The sequence below is a fragment of the Haliotis rubra genome, unplaced genomic scaffold (genome assembly GCF_003918875.1).
Source record: "Haliotis rubra isolate DU_JTF1 unplaced genomic scaffold, ASM391887v1 Scf319, whole genome shotgun sequence".
In the NCBI taxonomy this organism is placed as follows: domain Eukaryota; kingdom Metazoa; phylum Mollusca; class Gastropoda; order Lepetellida; family Haliotidae; genus Haliotis; species Haliotis rubra.
Genome location: NW_025766990.1, coordinates 992,755 through 1,012,303, shown reverse-complemented (window position 1 = coordinate 1,012,303; position 19,549 = coordinate 992,755). Strand labels below are relative to the sequence as shown.

Below are 19,549 nucleotides of genomic sequence, written 5' to 3'. Positions count from 1 at the left end.
GACAGCTGGTTGTAGGTATGAACACCCTTCAAGTTCCAATGGCACATAGTCAACCATGTTCCGCACTCTCACCATTTGACGCTATATTACACAAGGTATGGATATTTTCGACCTAAAACCCGCTCTGGTGACAGGCTTTCCAGTTAAGTGTGTACATTATTTAAAATATGCTTGCTTACTTTTGTAAGAAGGTGTACATAAGTCGCTGTCCAGCATTCACATATCGTGTAAATAAACCTATTTGCTTTATGAGTGAGTGAGTGAATATTTATCGTCACATCGGCAATATTTCAGCCATAGCGTGTTGAGAACAATTTATTATCAGTAAAGATAAAAAAATAGAAGCCATAAAACTGTTAACGATGAACAGTAAAACTACTAGTGTATCACAGATAGAGATATAAAACTAGTATGAAACTAAACCTTATGCTATAATGCAAGTCAATACAATATAAAAACGGGCTATAGATCACCAGCACCTGAAGGTATATCACCATACTAGAGACCATGTGGACTTATAGTACTGACATGGACCCTAGACGGTTATACCATAACTTAAAACACAAAAATACCGCGTTTTAAAAATTCGGTTAGTTTTACCTTGAATGTTTAGGGACTTACAATACTTCAACCTCCTGTGAGGATACAGCCACTCACAATCTCAGCTGCTAATCAAACTGCCAATAATAAAATATGTATCAATTTACAAATCATTTATCAAAATTTATGTAACAATTCAATTTCTTTTAATAATGCAATAATTAAATGATAATTGACGTTAAAAAGATCCTGAACTGTTTTGACATTCAATTATATTTATCCCTTGTGATGGAAAAATCAATGCAGTCAAGCAGTACGTACTTGACTGTGATTCTTTCATCACAAGGGATGCAAAACGGAGGATCTTCACCTTTCAATAAATACTCATGTGTATATCTTGCATGACCAATGCGACATCGTCTCATGATGACCTCATCAATTCTTGACTGACATCCCAAGCAGATGTTTTATTGGTTTGTTGGTTTTATTTGATGTAATTTATTGATACCTACTTGGGCGTCCCACTCCTGCATCAGATCACGGATGTGCGCTCTAATCATAGATTTGTAATCAGAATATGGGATTAGAAGTGGTGTCACAGATTTGTTGAGTGCTGCCTTAGCAGCAAAATCAGCCATCCAAAAGAGGATGATGTCGTATTGGCCAGAAGCAAGTTCATTATATAACTCCATTATTTCAATTAAAAGTGGATGTTGAGAAGACACATTTTTAATAGCCCGAAGAAAAGAAGAGGAGTCTGAATATATTATGTATTGTTTATGTTTATGGTGTTTTTTAATATATCTTAGAGCAGTTAATATGGCGTTAACTTCTGCTGTAAAAATAGAGCTGTCGTCTGGTAATATGGAAGATATTGTTCTGGATCCCACTACAGTGGCACAAGCAACTGCGGGATCCCTCTGTAAATAAGGATTTTTATGTATTGTATTTACTTTTTAATTGATTAAATTCCTGTCTATATTGTAATCCATTAGTTTAAGATTTTATAAATGTTGTCAGTGATAATCAACTTGTGGCCTCACTAACTGCCATGGAGGTGAGGAAAGCATGCAGAAAGTACAAATATTATCCAACTCAACACCAGCAGCAAAAATGAAAGGTTTAATTCTTATTCCTTATTGGCGGAATAAGAGCAGACTTCCTGTTGTACAGATCCCCATAAAGAAGATTTAAAACACAGCTATATGCAGGGTTAGACTCATTGTGATATATTGTAAGGATAATCTATACGGCGTTGTTTTAGAGATGACTCATCGGCCTCTACATAAAGACTTTCAATAGGAGAAGGTCGGAAAGATCCAACACAAGTCTGAGACCTTGGTGGGGAACAGAATGTAATAATTTAAGATTACTTTTGCAAGGTCCACCATAAATGATAGAGCCATAATCGAATTTAGAACGGACGAGCGATCTGTATAAGTGACGGAGGGTTGACTGGTCCCCTCCCCACTTGGAGTTTGAAACAACCTTTGATAAATCAAGTGCCTTCAGACATTTATCCCTAAGAGCTTTAATATGTGGAAAGAAAGTAAGATGTTTGTCAAATATTAATCTAAGAAATGTAGCTTCCTTTACAATTTTAATTGGAGTGCCTGCTAGATGCAATTCTGGGTGTCTGTGCGGCTCACATTTTTAACAGAAATGAATGCAATTATTTTTAGTTTTTGAAAACTTAAAACCATTTTGTTCTGACTCTCAATCGTGTGCATATTCTAACCTCGACATGACAAATTAAAATCATCTACAAATAATCACCCATCAATGGATAAGCTGTTTATTTTTATACTGAAAAACAATACAGATAATATGCTACCTTGTGGTACACCTTGGTCTTGATCATACATATCGGGGATATGGTGGAACCCCACGTTCCTGGAACTGCCGATCTGTTAAAACCGAGATATAAATTGAGACACACACGGCCTCTCGAGACCCATTTCATGAAGATCTTTTAATATTCCATACTTCCAGGTCGTATCATACGCCTTTTCTAAATCGAAAACTAACTAAATGATCTATGGTACTTCTATTTTTTTTCTAAACTCACATTGAATATTTGATATAAGATTATTAGTTTCATTAGGCAAATTTACACATCAGTCGATTATTGACCATTCTCCCCATGGTCTTACATAAGCAGCTGGTAAGAGATTTTGGCCTGTAACTAGAAGGATCTGTATGAAGAAGAGGAATGCCATGAAAAGGGAAATTCCGAGTAGTCCATATATTGTCAAAGATACATAATAGTACTTTTAAGACAAGAATCAAGTAAATGTTTAAATAGGTGATAATGAATATTATCACCCCCTGTTTCTAATACCGTGTGCTTGCCCTAAAAGCAATGTGCAATTCATGTAATATTTGTTTGATGAAACACCAAGTACATACATATCACTGTCATTGCACGACACATGTCTCCATGAACCTTGGTCACAGCTCCACATGGTCCCTGAGTGTATAGGACAATATACAATACACTTAGGTTACAGCAAAGTGGTAAAAGTCTTAGAGAGTCCAGTCTGTTACTGCATAGATGACTACTATGACAGTTTCTTCGTTTTTGCATTGTGCCAGACATCGGAAATACGCTGCACTATGAGTTCACGCCTTATCACCTGATGTCTTTATTCGCTCACTCTTTACGTTTGCTACAGCTTAAACATAGTGAACTAGGGATCCATTAGTGATCCATGACTGCATTGTAATTCAAATGAAAATTATGACATTGGCACGATTTCTTCTTAACATGTTCTCGAAGCCATGACCAATTTACAAAGAATATATGCCTTATCTTTGTGAAATGAACAGCAGAGTGGACTAAGTGGTGAAAGGTTATCACCATGGCAGTTGCAAGCTGTTCCTGAATCGAGCACTGCAAAATGACGATTCATGTCTCAGCGATACCTTGATTGAACAGCCCATATTTGGTTCCCCGTCGTGTTCCGACCGTTTAAGCTCTTCAACAGAGCAATATGGTTTGATGTCACGGATTGGAAAGTTCATTCAGTAATTTGACTGAGTGTCAGTTTGATTTGGGAGGCTAAGCTGGAGATACTTCTGCCATACTTGTGATGCCATTGGAGGATGAGATGTTAGAAACATAGACAATAATAATCATGTAGGTGAATCTGTGATCGAGTTTTTGTTATCAGGATGTGTTTTGTCACATTGAACTCACACCTTGTATTGGACTTACGATATGTATTTTCGCCTGTTAAGAGTAAGCTGAGAAGTTACCTTCGTTTAGTTTTTGCTTCTGGTGTCTTTGGTGGGGTTCTATGAACCTCTGAGAAGATGGTGGTGTAGCATATAGCTTTTGTCAGACCAACTCTAGAACTGTAGAAGTGTATAATAGGTATATAAGGGATTGTTGCAGAGATGTATGACGGGGTACAACTTTAGATTTGCGCTCATCTGCCTGCCAACATTGACGTTTTAAGACCTACCACTCAAGAGCCCTCGTCTACACATTGAACTTTCAATAGCTATCAACCAACTTCAATGTAAGTATATATACAAGGATCAATACTTTGTTGACTAGAGACATTTAGTTAATATTTCCAGATTTGTGACCCAACTGTATTGTATCAGAAATCTGTACTGCCATTCATTGTAGCCTTAGGTTTATGTAGCCTTAGGTATTTATCGTCAATGGCATTTCACATAGGCGATACATTAGATGAAACAGAATAGAGATGTCAAAGATGTTGACGCTAACAAATGACGTTTTAGTCTACGAAGAAGTCTAGTGCATCTGTATTGCATTGCAGCTCTCAAAGATACAAAAGGCAGAACATTTTCTTTGGCTTTCTTTCCGGAATACATCAATGATCCAACAAATGCCCTTCGAAACCTTCTTTACTTCTCATCCCCCGTGACGGTGTGGACTACAATGACGGCACAAGACGTCAGACCACTGTGAATGTACTCACCAACGATGTAGTTAAACTGGCTTTACCCGACGCAACACAACTCCTGAAACAAGAAACAAGAATAGAACCTAAGGCCATTTATGTGAACTATACAACAGCAATTGCTCTGGACATGGATAACAATAAGTACCAAGCTATTAATGTGGATACATCAGACACATTCACAGTTCTTTCTGATGATACGTTGTCAACGGACTATTTTATTGCAAATGTCGAGAAGACTGCAAATCTTGGCGTTGTGGCCACTCAAGACAACACTGACGTTTCCGTGGCTCTTAACGCAACATGTCAATATGTATTTAACGGTGTCCGATACTCAGATGGAGACACTGTTAATGTCACACTGGGCTATGGTGACGTCTTTCAGATAGGTTTAGCATCGTCTGCGAGCTCTGATAAGTGTGACTTAGGGGGAACCCGAATCCTTTCTAATTATCAAGTCGCAGTGTTTTCAGGTGCTCTGTATAGCTACATGTCTAGCTGTTATGGAAATCCTTATGAGGGTCTTCTGGTTAGTCAAGTTCCCCCAGAGAGCGCATTCACAATAACTCAATTATTCCCAAAGTGGAGGGGAGTGACCTTGGGGCAATGGTGTTTCGTGTATTGGCAAAGTACGACAATACAGTCGTGAATATAACGAAGGAAGAAGTAAATGGAAATGTAGTGACATGGTCTACATCATTGAAATATCGTTCAAACAATATTGTTCCCTATCCAGCGCCAACTTCATCATACAAAGCACTCGACCAGTAATGTGAACCGAGTACATTTACTTCAAAAGTGATGGAGGCACATCGTTGTTTGTGCCAGGAACGGTTCTTTATGACAACAACTACATTGTAAAGAGTTTAGATTTGGATGGGGTGAACAAGGAGGGTCCAATGATTTCTATTGTATCTGAGATGTCATCATTCATGGATGTTCGTGTAAATGGTCAACATCGGGATGACATCCAGTGGACTAACCTCACAACGGCACCTTACACTGTCGGGGTACTACAGATACACCCTCAAAGACCATATGTTGTCAACAGTTCATCGCCGATTCTAGTCAGGCTTCACGAATCATTTGGCATGGTGTCATACAGCTACAATGCAGGATACCGTCTTCCGTCACTGACAGAATCATGTAAGTCACTATACACATAGTTTATTTAAATATGTCTTAGTGTGATTGCATTCAACACAAATGATGTTGGGGAAACACCACTTTTTATATCAAGTCGGAAGTTTTCAGCATTTGTCTCTTCTCAATGTATGACGTTGAAAATGCTCCGCCAACGTCGATGCATGTATCTGTAGTGAAATTCTATCCATCATTTGTACTTTATTTTGTAGTATAATATGTTGTATCGTTGAATTTTGACTGTTGTCGTTAATTCTAAATAACACACACGGATCTGAAAATAAAGATATGGATCAATATCAGCCAATCCAGCGCTGACTATTTGTCAAGAAAATAGGAAATAGATTGCATGAAAAGACTGTAGGAGCTGATTGTTAGTTTTAATATACCATACAAATCATGGTCATAAGATATTTAACTTTTCAATCAATAAAAACATAGTATATCTTACATTTCGATGCATGTGTTTGACCAAAGTTTAATTCAAACGGTTCGATGCAATCATAGTTTGTAATCTATGGGCTCATACCTTGTGATGCCATAATAGCTGGGAGTAACGCATGAACCGGTTATTCTGGAGAACACTTGTTTCAGTGTTTGGTGCTGTCACCCTCAAATGCCTACCAGGAGGGTGGTTCGTTACTGTGGACTTCATGGACTCAAACCTCGACATCAGTCTCCTCCCCCACATCTACATGACCAAGGACACGTGTGTTGGAACGATACAGGGACAGCATCTCATATTCAACATGTCGTACAACGACTGCCACACACAATCAAGTGTATGTATCAAAATTCATTTTTATTACTACACCTAAACGCAGTAACTGAAATGAAATTAATTAAATGATGGCGCTTCTGTTTAAATAGGGGATAAACTTTCACCAACCATTGCAACAGTTAAATCACTGTTGCACTACCATTCAAGTAACAAGAAAATCGTGATTCAACTTTTATTCGCAGTAATTACATTATAGAGATATCTATTTTCTGATGTGGATGTTAAAGGAAATGTTACTTAACCTCACTGATCCGACAGATGAAGTTCTGGGCATCGTGTATAAATGAATTGGATTAACCATGCTGGTATCAGTACACTAGCGATATTGCGGCGTGTCAGCTTTTTATTGGGGAAAGCTCGAAGTAAAACAGGTCTCAGTCGTTGAACAGTTTGGTGAAACCAGCGAGTATGGCACCGACACACAAGTAGGGCGTACCGGAATTCAAACTCTTATTTCTGGCGTGGCTAAGGATGGGGACAGTATTGCTGTACCTTAGACAACAGGACAAACCTTGCCCCAGTTGTAGGTGAAGGGAATGACTGGTGCCTTGTAACAATCATTGGTACCTTTATCGCAACGCCCCAACAACCCAACACATGCCCCTTACCTGTTCGCTAACTTGCTGTCAAAGAAAGACAAGAATCGTTTTTCCAGTTGTGGTGGTAATGAGTTGCCACTCTGAACCATGCGTGCTGCACACGTAGCACATCTACAATTGAAACGGACGAAAAAGAGCATTTATAATTGTCATAGGACATTTAAACAGATACTTGACGTATTATCTTTTGTAGTTTTGATCCTCATGCATTTTGAGTTTGATATCATCGACCGACTCGATCTGAATCCTATTTTTCGAATATGGCTTTAAATACTTCCGTCATGTAACTTTCACACAAGTGATCCGTATGCTTGGGTGAGTGCACTTAAATCTTATTAGGCACATCAAATAGCCCAGGAAAGCGGAAAAAGCCAAGAAGATCAAAATGTACTTGCCTAACCAGCGAGACATTCGCGTTGGAGGCTTGTTGTTAATGTTTCTCTTCGTTCGTGAGTGAGATGACATAGAATCTAAAGGAAAGGATTTTGCTATGTGTTCTTCACTTGTGTAAAGTAAACTATGTTTCTACACTTGGTAACTTAACCTCGTAACATTCATCATGCTGGTTAAGGCCTTCCGAAGACAAATTCAGTTTTTACATATGTTTTTTAATCCCTAGTCGTAGCAGGAATTTCCAAATGGGCAAGACATTTTGGGTGACACAGAAGAATAGCCGTAATAGTTTAATATATGTTGGACCACTCGGCGTGGGTACCAGACACATGCATATGTTATAGCAAGTAAAGCCATATCTCGACATCTATATGAAGTATAATATACTGAACCACAAAAGAAACGTCACTTTTCAAAACCAAATGCAAAATTTAGTTCTTGCAAAGTGGTGTTTTTATTTTGATTGTACCGTTGTCTTAACATGTTTTTCAATCCAAATTGACAGTTATTACCAACATCAGTGTGTTTTCTGATGAAAATCATATCGACCAAACGCACCGAAAAAGGCAGACATGGTAAAAGGTTCCGTATAACATTTCGTGAAAATGAAAATGCACGTGCATGTCGTGACAACCCTACCAATGAAAGCGAGTCCCAAACTAACCTGAAATCATTTTTGTTTTGACACAACCACCATGCCACGTCTTACGCGAAATCAGAGGAACCAAGTCGCGGGACGGTTGCAGTTGTCCAGACTGCACGGAGGGTAGCCAATCATTTCAATGTTCATGTTAGGATGGTATCAGGTCACTAACAGCATTCAAGACCGTCCACGCAGTGGGCGACCTTCAGTAACATCACAACGTCAAGAATGGCAGGCTGAGCGCAACCATCTGCAGAATCGCTTCCCAAAAGCGACGGAAACAGCACGGCAGACCATTTGGACTCACAACAGACCCGTCAGTGCCGATACAGTGCGTGGACGTTTACCATATCGTAGTCCTGTCCTCACCGCTCATCACCGCCAAAACCGACCAAAATGGGCAACTCAGCATCGAAATTGAGGTTATCGACAATGGAGAACTGTGCTGGTATCTCATGAAAGCCGATATTGTGTTTCGACAGTCGATGGCAGAGTGCGAGTATGGCGAGGGTGTGGTGAAATGTTTTCCAATGAGTGTATTGTTGAAAGAGACTCGTGGGGTGGTCCAAGCATCATAGTGTGGGGTGCAATCGGTCTGAACCAGTTAGTTAATACCGTGGTGTTCCAGAATCTTGGTCCAGGATGAGGAAATAACGTAACAGCTGCTCGCTGTATTGATTAAGTCAAAAGACCCCACGTTGTACCACATTTTCTACGTTACAGAAATCACATCTTCCAGCAAGACAACGGTCGTGCCCACACTGCCAGAGCAACATTGGACTTCCTAAGATAGCATGGCATCCAAACCCTACAAAATCTTGCACTCAGTCCAAATTTAAGTCCAGTAGAACATCTTTGGGACGAGATTCAAAGAAGACTTAATGGCCTCCAACCAAGGCCGACAACTACGGCTAGACTCGATCAGGCATTTCGCAGAGTATGGACCAAAGTGCTCATGACCTTCTTTGACCGGCTAATTCATTCCATGTACAGACGATGCAACGCTTTCAGCAATGCAGATAGAGCCCGCACACGATACTGACTTTGGGGTATCTTAATGGTACCATTGATGATGTTGTTTGTGTGAACTCTAAATGTGTTTCCCGAAAATGTGTTAACCATAATTGTCAAGTTTGAACTCAGTCCTCCGGTTTGATTGTTTATAAGAGTGACTAAAAGTGTGTGCCTTTAAGAAACCACTATCGGTGCGACATTTCTTTTGTGGTTCAGTACATATAAACACGAATCACAAAGTCTGATTGATTGGTTTGATTCGAAATAGCTGTTGTTAAATAGGGCTTGGAAAATGTTTCCAAAATAGTTCTGAAGTACGAAGCAGATAAACATGGAAAGATAAACACAGCAAGTGTTTCCAAGTCAACGAATCCGAGCCAATCTGACAGCTATGTCAGACAGTTTCTGGAGTCTATAGAAACAACGGTGATGCCCTTGAAGCCTGACTATGCCTCTGGGAGTTCTGGGAGTTTTATCGATGTTGGAAGATGTAATGTAGACGTACATACTAAAGGTTGTAAAGATAGGAAGCTAAGTATTAAGGTTGATAAAGAGACAGAAGTAAATCCGTCATTGAAGAGGCTGATCAGAGAATCCACCCAGATGCTTCCACCAGATAACAAGGGTCACGTGTGTACGACCTTGACCTCAGCGAAACGTCGACGAACGTTTCCCGCAAAGATTGAAATTCAAAGGAAGGTGGTTGAATTTGTACAATCACAGGAGGTTTACAATACAGCGAATCCTGTTAGTGAAGACATCATGGTCCAGAGCGAGGCATTTCGCCTCCATAGCGGCAATAGAGTGGCCCGAACCCCACAACAGTTTGTCAGCAGACGGGAAGCCATGATATCTGAAGTATTAGAGAAGTTGGGACTGACAAGAGCAAACTGACTATCACATTTCTCCTTCTTTTCCACGTAAAATTCGAACGCAGAATTACGGGTGAAAAGTCACATACGTTTGTAGATCTGTGCTCAAATGAGATGTGGACAGTTTTCCATGTAAATGTAATTGTTTCTAACTAATGATGGGTGTATCAATTAAGGTTTGGTGTAAAACAATTTACATGTTCTGAACGCTCAATGCTTAATATATGCAATGGACATGTTCCATACACACGACCCGTGAAGATGCGGGTTAGAATTGATCTTCAGTAACCGATGCTAATCGTAAGAGGCGACTAACGGGATCGGATGGTCATGCTCGCTGACTTAGTTGATATGTCATCGTATCCCAATTGCTTAGATCGATGCTCATGCTGTTGATCACCGGATTGTCTGTTCCAGACTCGATTATTTACAGACTGCCACCACATAGCTGGAATATTGCTGACTACGGCGTACAACTTAACTCACTCACCCACTCACTCCATACACACCTTAGGACAGTATGTTGTGAACATGCCCTTTGATTTAGTAAAATATGTTCTCTGTTAGCGAGGCAGTGAAAGAGTTATCAGTATTGAAGTTACATTAAGCGTGTCTGTAAAGTTGATACATGGCATTTAATAAAATACAACGCCTGATTTTTAACAGAATATTGTGATACATAGTTTTCTATTATTACATTTTTTGTTCGGAATGACAAGATCACAGAAATATTTATTTTTCAACTACTTTCTTCTTTTCCAAGACGAACTATGATATAATGTATGCCTTAATGTTCGCAACATTCATAACATCTTCCTGCATTTCTCGTCTACTATCACATTGATTGGCCACAGCTTCATTTGTCTCTGATTAGAACGGTTCTTCCATAACCGTCGTAAATGAGTCTTTACTCCCAGGATCAACCTGTCAGGAGGAGTAGCCAGGTAGCTCTTCACGTGAACAACGAGGCACTGAGCAGCCCATGTTTGGTGTCCCCGTCGTTCCTAGTTTGCTGGAATATTGCTGAAGATGGTGAAACACCACACGCAAGTTGGAGGAGTAGCCTTCTGGCCAGGCACATCGAAGAAGTGGGATTGAACAGCCCATTTTTGTGTCCCTGTCATTCTTATTTTGCTGGAATATTGCTAAAGATCGCGAAACACCACAGGCAAGTTGGTGGAGCAACCTACTGTCTAGGCACATCAAAGAAGTGGGATTGAACAGCCCATTTTGGCATCCTTCGTTCCTATATTGCTGGAATATTGCTGAAGATGGCGAAACACCACAGACAAGTTGGTGGAGTAGCCTACTGGCCAGGTGCATTGAAGAAGTGGGATTAAACAGATTGGCTGTGTCCCCGTCGCGATACGCACCGTTTAAGCTCTTCAACAAGGCAATATGGTTTGATGTCACGGATTGGAAAATTTATTCAGTAATTTGCTTCCGTGTCAGCTTAATATGGGAGGCTGTGCCTAAGATACTTCTGCCACCCTGATGATGCCAAAGAAGGATGACAGAAGGAAACATAGACAATAATCATGTAGACGAATCTGTGGTTTGAAACGTGATTCTGTGATCGGGGTTTAAAATAGGATAAAATAAGGTTACTTATGATTTCTTCACAGTGTATTACAATTACAGCTCCCTAGATCAAAGGGACAGTTTTCAATACAATGAGTAACTGACTGACATGGTTTAAACTCCTCTTTGAATTCCAGCGATGTCATGAAGTGTTAGCTTGATGAGACAGGATGAAGGTTTCAGATCTTTACCACCATCATGGCGGTGGCACCGAAGGAGCACGGTAGAACCATCTTATTAAAACTATGAGTAAGTGAGTGGTATGTACAGCCGCGGTGACATATATCCTGGCTAAATCATGCACATAACAGTGTTTGACCAAAAGTACGACCACATGATGTTCCAAAAGTCAATGTATATAATAACAAATATACAAATCTTACACTTACGTTAACGCTATAGCACAAACGATCCGAGGGCTGAAATGAGTTTTTGTGCGCATATTTCAATTGTTTGTTTGTTGTTTAACGCCGCACTCAGCGATATTCCAGCTATATGGTGGCGGTCTGTAAAGTATCGATCTGGACCAGAGAATCCAGTGATCAACAGCGATCATCGGTCTACGCAATTTGGGATACGATGTGATACATGTGTCAACCAAGTCAGCGAGCCAGACCACCCGAACTGTTTCGTCGCCTCTTACGACAGGCATGGGTTACTGAAGACCAATTCTTACCCAAATACCCGTGAAGGTCCGGGTTAGAATGAGCCTTCAGTAACCCATGCTTGTCGTAAGAGTTGACTAACAGGATCGGGTGGTCAGGCTCGCTGGCTTGGTTGACACATGTCATCGGTTCCCAATTGCGCAGATCGATGCTCATGCTGTTGATCACTGGATTGTCTGGTCCAGACTCGATTATTTACAGACCGCCGCCATATAGCTGGAATATTGCTGAGTGTGGCGTAAAACTGAACTCACTCACTCACTCTTACCCAAATCGTCATGGAAAAATCAATTGTAGAGGTTCCTGTCAAGTCAGTCTGTCGAAACAAAGCCGAAATGAAATGAAGCTAAACAAACACCAACCAAGCATGTCAATTCGAACCGGGCTTTTCAACATGATGAATAAAAAATTAGCCTTTCGGCTATCAGGCCATGTTTGAAATGTAAATACAGACACAGTCTCTGTGTTGTCTGATTTTTATATTGCTGCTTTTCTTTGATAAGATAAGAACAAATTAAGGGCTTTACTCCGTATTTTCTCCCAATAATTGTGCACACAGTTCATTGTAATGAACATTGAGTGAATGTTGTTTTACGCAACAGGCAGTGTTCAAGGTACATCATAGCAGACTGGATAGTGGATAGGAAACTATATACATGCCGTTGTCATAGCTGCACACATGCCTCCATTGACCTGGGTCACAGTTTGCACGGTCTTGATTGTTCTCCTACATTCACGAATTCCTCGACGCACGTCTGTGGTAATGGCGTTCAGATCATATTGTAATTTGAGACTCGGTTGGTTCGAAGGCAAAATATTTCGCTGCTCAAAGATTCCCTTTCACATGCAATGATCTTATCGTTGGTTCCAAATTCGATTTGCTCATCAATTTTGTTTGTTCTTCACAAGCACCTTGGGTTTCACCAAAATGGTAAACGTCTAAACGAGTCCAGTATCCTATTGTATAGATGACTTCTGGGGAAGCTTTAGACAGCGTCTTTTTTCTAGCATGTTTGTCAGGCATCAAATATCCTGCACTCACAAATCACGCCTTGTCCACTATTGTCTTTATTCAGTCACTTCTATTTCTAATACTACTTCAACCTAAGGCGACATGGGGCATGATGCATGTACGCATTTCTAATAACAATTACACATGGATATAAAATTAGACATTTTAAATAGATTTTAAAAGTGCTTTAAACGTATGCTCAATTTACAACGAATATATGCCTTATCTTTTGTGAAATGAACAGGACGTGGACTGAGTGGCGAAAGGTTATCACCATGACATTTGCAAACTGTTCGTGAGCTAGCTTCTGATGTTGAATCTTTTCAAATTGGCGATTCATGTCTTTAACCTTGCCCATTCGCAAACTTGAAAAACTTGACTTTGTACATTTGTGTGATACACCTGCTATTGGCAAGGTGTTTGAACATAATTTGTCTCCCTTGTCTGTGTAAACGATTAAGCCGTCGAAATGCGTTGTGCAAAATTACGTCCCTCTGAAGTGCCAGTATCGTAAGATCGTAGTTTTGAATTTTGAACTCGGTCTTTGTTGGTCAGCGTTATATCCGTGCTAGTTGGTTCACCAAGGGGTAAACGAACGGATATAAACATCACCTCTTCCTAAGTGAAGCTGACACAACGAAACCAACTACAACTAATGTATTATATGTAAGACACAATTCGCTCAGAAATTCTTGCTACACAGTAACACTGTCCCAGTTCCACGCTCAGCACCTGATAGAAGTGAAAATACACATGCAAATCCGCAAATGTCTTCTTTACAAGGATTTGTGTGTTGTCGTTTATGCTGTATTGTAAATGAATATATTTCTTTTTAACTTCATTTAATCTAAGATAACTAATTTTATATTTAGAATGTAGGTCAAGTAGTCCAGCTTAAAAAGGATCTCAGATAAATTTCCACTTACTTTGTTCTCAACAGTGATCGAGGACGAAAGATGGCTGCTTTGATGAATATCCTAAAGTTGGTTTGCATTTTATGTTCCTGTAATCTGCTATGTGAAGGTAGGTGTGTAGTTACGGTACCACAGTTTTTAGATATTGGACCAACACTACATATATTGTACAATATACAATTATACAATATATAATGTACTTTCTATCATTGAAACTTGTTTGAGTGGCATTTAAGAAGTTGGGACGTACAATATTGAACACACTTTATGGATGACAACTTCTCTTTTTGTGTATGTGACGTTTCCATACAGATTGTTGTACCGTTGTCAAGCGGTGTCAATGACAACGGTACATTCCTGCTTGACAACGGTACAAGAATATGTATCGAAACGTCGCACTCACGAAATAACAACGTTGTCATCAATAAAGTTTGTTCAATATTATCATTGAGACTACTTGATTATTATTCCCTAAGAGAGTGCTTGAATCTCTGAAGGCGTCGTTGTAAATTGTTGATTTAAGGAACGCATTAATCAAGAACAAGCGATAGAAGTATCAACTCAACTACAAGCGTCGAATTGCTAGCGACAATAAACAGCTCCAAATTTCCATATCCGACTATGACGTCATGTTTTGGGGATTTGACATCATAATAGTGACGTGCTGTCCATGTATGCTTGTTGACGAAGACGCTACATGTAAGTGCCACTCCTTCAGAGCTTGCCGTGTACTCAGATACAGAAATATGACGTGCAGTTAATTTATGCAGTTACACCTACACTATGTACCCAGGTTCTGTGAGGGCACGCATGGTGTATTTATCGTCAAAAGAATTTCACATAAGCGATATATTCGATGAAATAGAATAGAGATGTCTAAAATATTGACGCTAACGAATGACGTTTTATTCTACGAAGACTCCAGGTTCATTTGTATTGCATTACAGCTCTCAATGATACAAAAGGAAGAACATTTTCTCTCGCTTTCTTTCCTGAATTCATCTATGCTCCAACAAATGCTCTTCGAAACATTCTGTACTTCTCATCCTCTCTTGGCGGTGTTTGTACTGTGAACTACAATGACGGCACAAGACGTCAGACCAGTGTGAATGTTGTCGCCAACGATGTAGTTAAACTGGAGCTATCTGACGCCACACAACTACCAGTTGGAACAAGAATAGATCCTAAGGCTATTTATGTGAACTGCACAACAGAAATAGCTCTTTATGGACACAATAAGTACCATGAGAGTGTGCAAACATCAGACACATTCACAGTTCTTTCTGATGATATGTTGTCAACGAATTATGTCGTTGCAAGTGTCGAGAAAAATGCAAATCTTGGCGTTGTGGCCACCCAAGATAACACTAAGGTTTTCGTAACTCTTAATGCAACATGTCAATATGTGTTTAACGGTGTCCGATACTCAGATGGAGACATTGTTAATGTCACACTGGGCTATGGTGACGTCTTTCAGATAGGTTTAGCTTCATATGCGAGCTCTGATACGTGTGACTTAGGGGGAACCCGAATCCGTTCTAATCATCAGGTCGCAGTGTTTTGCAGGGGCTTTGTATCTCGCAGCGCCTACCTGTGATGCACATCTTACTGGTCAACATCTGGTTAGACAGGTTCCCCCAGAGAGCGCATTCTCAAACACTCAAATTATTCCCAAAGTGGAGACGAGTGATCTAGGAGCAATGTCGTTTCGTGTATTGGCAAAGTATGACAATACAATCGTGAATATAACAAAGGAAGAAACAAGTGGAAATATAATAGCATGGTCTACATCACTGAATTCCACCGAGTTCAAACAGTACTGTTCCCTATCGAGCGCCAACTTCATCATACAAAGCACTCGACCAGTAATGAGTACCGAGAGCATTTACATCAAAAAAGGTGCAGGCACATCGTTGTTTGTGCCAGGAACGGCACTTTATGACAACAACTACATTGTAAAGAGTTTAGATTTGGATGGGGTGAACAGAGAGAGTCCAATGATTACTATTGTATCTGAGGTGTCATCATTCATGGATGTTCGTGTAAATGGTCAACATCGGGATGACATCCAGTGGACTAACCTCACAACGGCACCTTACACTGTCGGGGTACTACAGATACACCCTCAAAGACCATATGTTGTCAACAGTTCATCGCCGATTCTAGTCAGACTTCACGAATCATTTGGCATGGAGTCATACAGCTACAATGCAGGATACCGTCTTCCGTCACTGGCACAAACATGTAAGTCACTATACATGTCCGATTACTTAGGAAGGTATGGTTGATCTTTTTGCACAATAAGGATGTTGAGGAAAACATTGTCGCTCATGTTGTTGAGAAAGACCAGATGTTGTAACTAACATCCGGGTGTTTTGAACTGTTTTCAGCATTTGTTGGGCCAGTGCCAGTCAAGAAAATAGAAAAAAGAAACTTTTGAATCATTAAACATATATCATATATTACATTTCAGCGTACGTGTTTGACAAAGAACTGATATATAAGATTAGATGCAATTATAGCCTATAAGCTGTGCTTTCAAAATTGTCATGAATGAAACTGGTTTTTTTTCTGGCGAAAACATTTTTCAGTGGAAGGTGCTGTCACTCTTAAATGCCTACCCGGCGGTTGGTTCATTACCATAGACTTCATAGAATTGAACCTCGATATCAGTCTCCTTCCACACATCTACATGACCAAGGACACGTGTGTCGGAACGATGCAGGGAGAGCAGCTCATATTCAACATGTCTTACAACGACTGCCAGACACAAACAAGTGTAGGTTTCAGAATACATATTAGCGTCACCTAAACGCAGGTAACTGAGATGAAATTACTGAAATGATGGCGCCTCTATTTCAGACATCAGAACTAAACTTCCATCAACCATTGCAACAGTTAAACCAAGATTGTACTAATATCCAAATAGCAAAGAACTCGCCATTCGAAGTTAATACATTTTCATATTATTTATGTGCTGATGTAATGTTAAGGAAATGAAATTCTGGGCATAGTGTACGAGTGAGGGAGTTTGGTTTAACGCCGCTTTTAACAGGATGCCAGCTATTGCCGCGTGTCAGTTTCATATAGCCCGAAGTGAAACAGGTCTCTGCATTAAACATGTTGATGGAACCAGCGAGTATGGTACTAACGAACAGGTATGGCATTCAGGAATTCGACTCTCATACAGTATTGCTGTCCCGAAGACATGGCCATTTTTGCCCCAGTTGTGTGAGAAGGGATTGAGTGGTGTCTTGTGACACAATCTTAGGCACCTGTACCGTGAACTTCTTACAACCATATCCCTGCCCCTTTTCTGTTAGTTACTGACTGTCTGAGAAAGACAAAAGGATGATCCTCCCAATGCCAGTTGTGATGGCGATGGGTTGCAAGTCTAAAAGGCGTGTTGAGCACGTAGCGTAAATGAAATAGAAACGGGCTGACTCGATCAGAACATGCATAAAATCCATTCGTAGTTTGAACAGATACACACGATTCGACATATTACCTTTTACAGTATCGATCCTTAGCAAGCTTTGAGTTTTGTCATCTCGAACTTAGTCGATTCCAATCCTCTTATATTCCAATATGGCGACACGCCTCCGTCAAACACTTCTGTCAGAAACCTTAGCTGGCAACAAGCATATGCATGCCTGGCATGCCATATGCAATCGTGTGCAAGAAATGACCCAAGGATGACTGATGATGGCAAGAATAGTAAGTTTTCTAATAACCAAGTAATACCAAGAAGTTCGAAATGCAGTTGCATTTCAAGTGAGACATGCACGCTAAAGTTGGACGTCTGTCATATATGTTAGTCTTTCTGTCGCAAGAATTAGAAAGCTTATATGCAACCATGACATTAGACATATCTTCACGTAACGTATTAGGCCACTATTGCAACATTTATATTAGAATGTTTGTGATGGAGTAATGTCGTCTAAAATCGACGACGTGCGACCCAACATTTGTAGTTGACAGTTGGGGGAAATCCTCTTCGATGAGTGTCGCCTCCTTTTCCGCCTATCGTATTGCAAGACACATATCGGCAGACGTCCAGGAACCCGTTTAATAAAGCGGTCGTATCCCTATAACGGTCGTAAGTGTATGTTAAGGTATTGGGGTTTCGACAGCGAAACGCGGCCCAGGCCCTGATGTGTAACCATTTAGATATGTATTCTAAAATGGAACGATCTTCTTGTGTCTCTTATCTCTACATTATTCAGGTATCCAAAGGAATGGTTACGTTTAAGAATACCTTGGCGTATGCACTACCATGGACCGATCATTTGGTTCGAGATGTCATCTGGGTTCATGATGTCAGCTGCTCTGAACCAGTGGATGGGACGGACTCTGTTCACCTTTACCCTGATTTAAATACAACTGCACATGGCTCAACATCTGGACAGGTGCAAGGATCCAGCGTCCATATATCCCTGTACCAAGATGCATCATATATGCACCTTTTGAAGGGCAATTTGATTCACAATAAGATTGGAGCACCTGTGTACGTTGAAGTTGCCTCGCCAGGGACTTCCAATACAATAATGGTGTTACGATCATGTGACGCCCACCTTGACAGTGTTCCGGGGAAACAAGCATCTTATCCTCTCATTACAGATGGGTGAGTGAGGTGACTTTGCATCTGAAGAAAAGGTTTTTGATATGTGTCCTTCTTTTCTTAAAAAAACCCGTTACGTTCCTCTGCGCTCCTACAATTGGAAAATCACTCTTGTAACATTATTCCGTACAGGATGTAATCTTCGGAATACAAGTTGTTATATATTTAAATTTACTTCCGAGTTCGTGTTACTTGCAGCAGGTCAAGTTATTTTTAAACATCAAAATACGTGTAAATAACATTTGATTACGAAAAATCATAAGAAAATATGAAGTTTTTTACAATTGTTCAATCTGGCTTTGGAAACGTTCTTGTTATATTTCCAGGTGTGCCGTGGCTGCTCGTACTCAGATCCTCGTGACGAGGAACTCCGTGACCAGGTTTAAGTTTGACATGTTTGACATCCCCAATGAACAGGACGGCATCTACATCACTTGTCACGTGACATTCTGTGACCAGATGGACTTCTCCGACAAGTGTCAACAGCAGTGTCACTCAAGTCCAAACATAATTGGCTAAAACTTGTAATGCAAACCAAAAACGATAATGGTTCGTTACACAGATTTGAAACGGATTCTGTTGATTAATAAAACGGTCATTTGTCTTCGGGATTTTTAATTACACTTAAAAAAAAACCATAAACTCAACAACGTCATGAACAGTTCAGCAAATTACTGACACAATTGCGATATATACACTGATATATATCATTAAAGAACAGAAAAGGGTATTCCGTTTGGGGACATATTTTTGGGAACCGGGCTGTATGGTTATATATGGATTTAGAAAATGATTATTCCATGGCCATTCACAACGTGATGTGAATATGGCCCAAC

The 19,549-nt window shown here is 40.1% G+C and overlaps 1 protein-coding gene across 4 annotated transcripts in view; it reads left to right on the top strand.

The window, feature by feature from the left end:
* LOC124283635 (CUB and zona pellucida-like domain-containing protein 1) overlaps window positions 1–19,317 on the top strand; it is a 48,864-nt gene extending 29,547 nt beyond the window's left edge. Inside the window, exons 1-5 of one of the 4 annotated variants that reach the window (XM_046719628.1) lie at window positions 14,049–14,201; window positions 15,040–16,336; window positions 16,684–16,871; window positions 18,319–18,716; window positions 19,040–19,317. In XM_046719628.1, the coding sequence (XP_046575584.1) occupies window positions 15,793–16,336; window positions 16,684–16,871; window positions 18,319–18,716; window positions 19,040–19,232 (1,323 nt within the window). In that variant the 5' untranslated portion in view covers window positions 14,049–14,201; window positions 15,040–15,792 and the 3' untranslated portion in view covers window positions 19,233–19,317. Of the gene's footprint in view, window positions 1–14,048; window positions 14,202–15,039; window positions 16,337–16,683; window positions 16,872–18,318; window positions 18,717–19,039 lie in introns of those variants that run through there. The other 3 variants (XM_046719629.1, XM_046719630.1, XR_006900372.1) reach the window with 3 other exon arrangements.
* The last annotated feature ends 232 nt before the right edge of the window (window positions 19,318–19,549 follow it).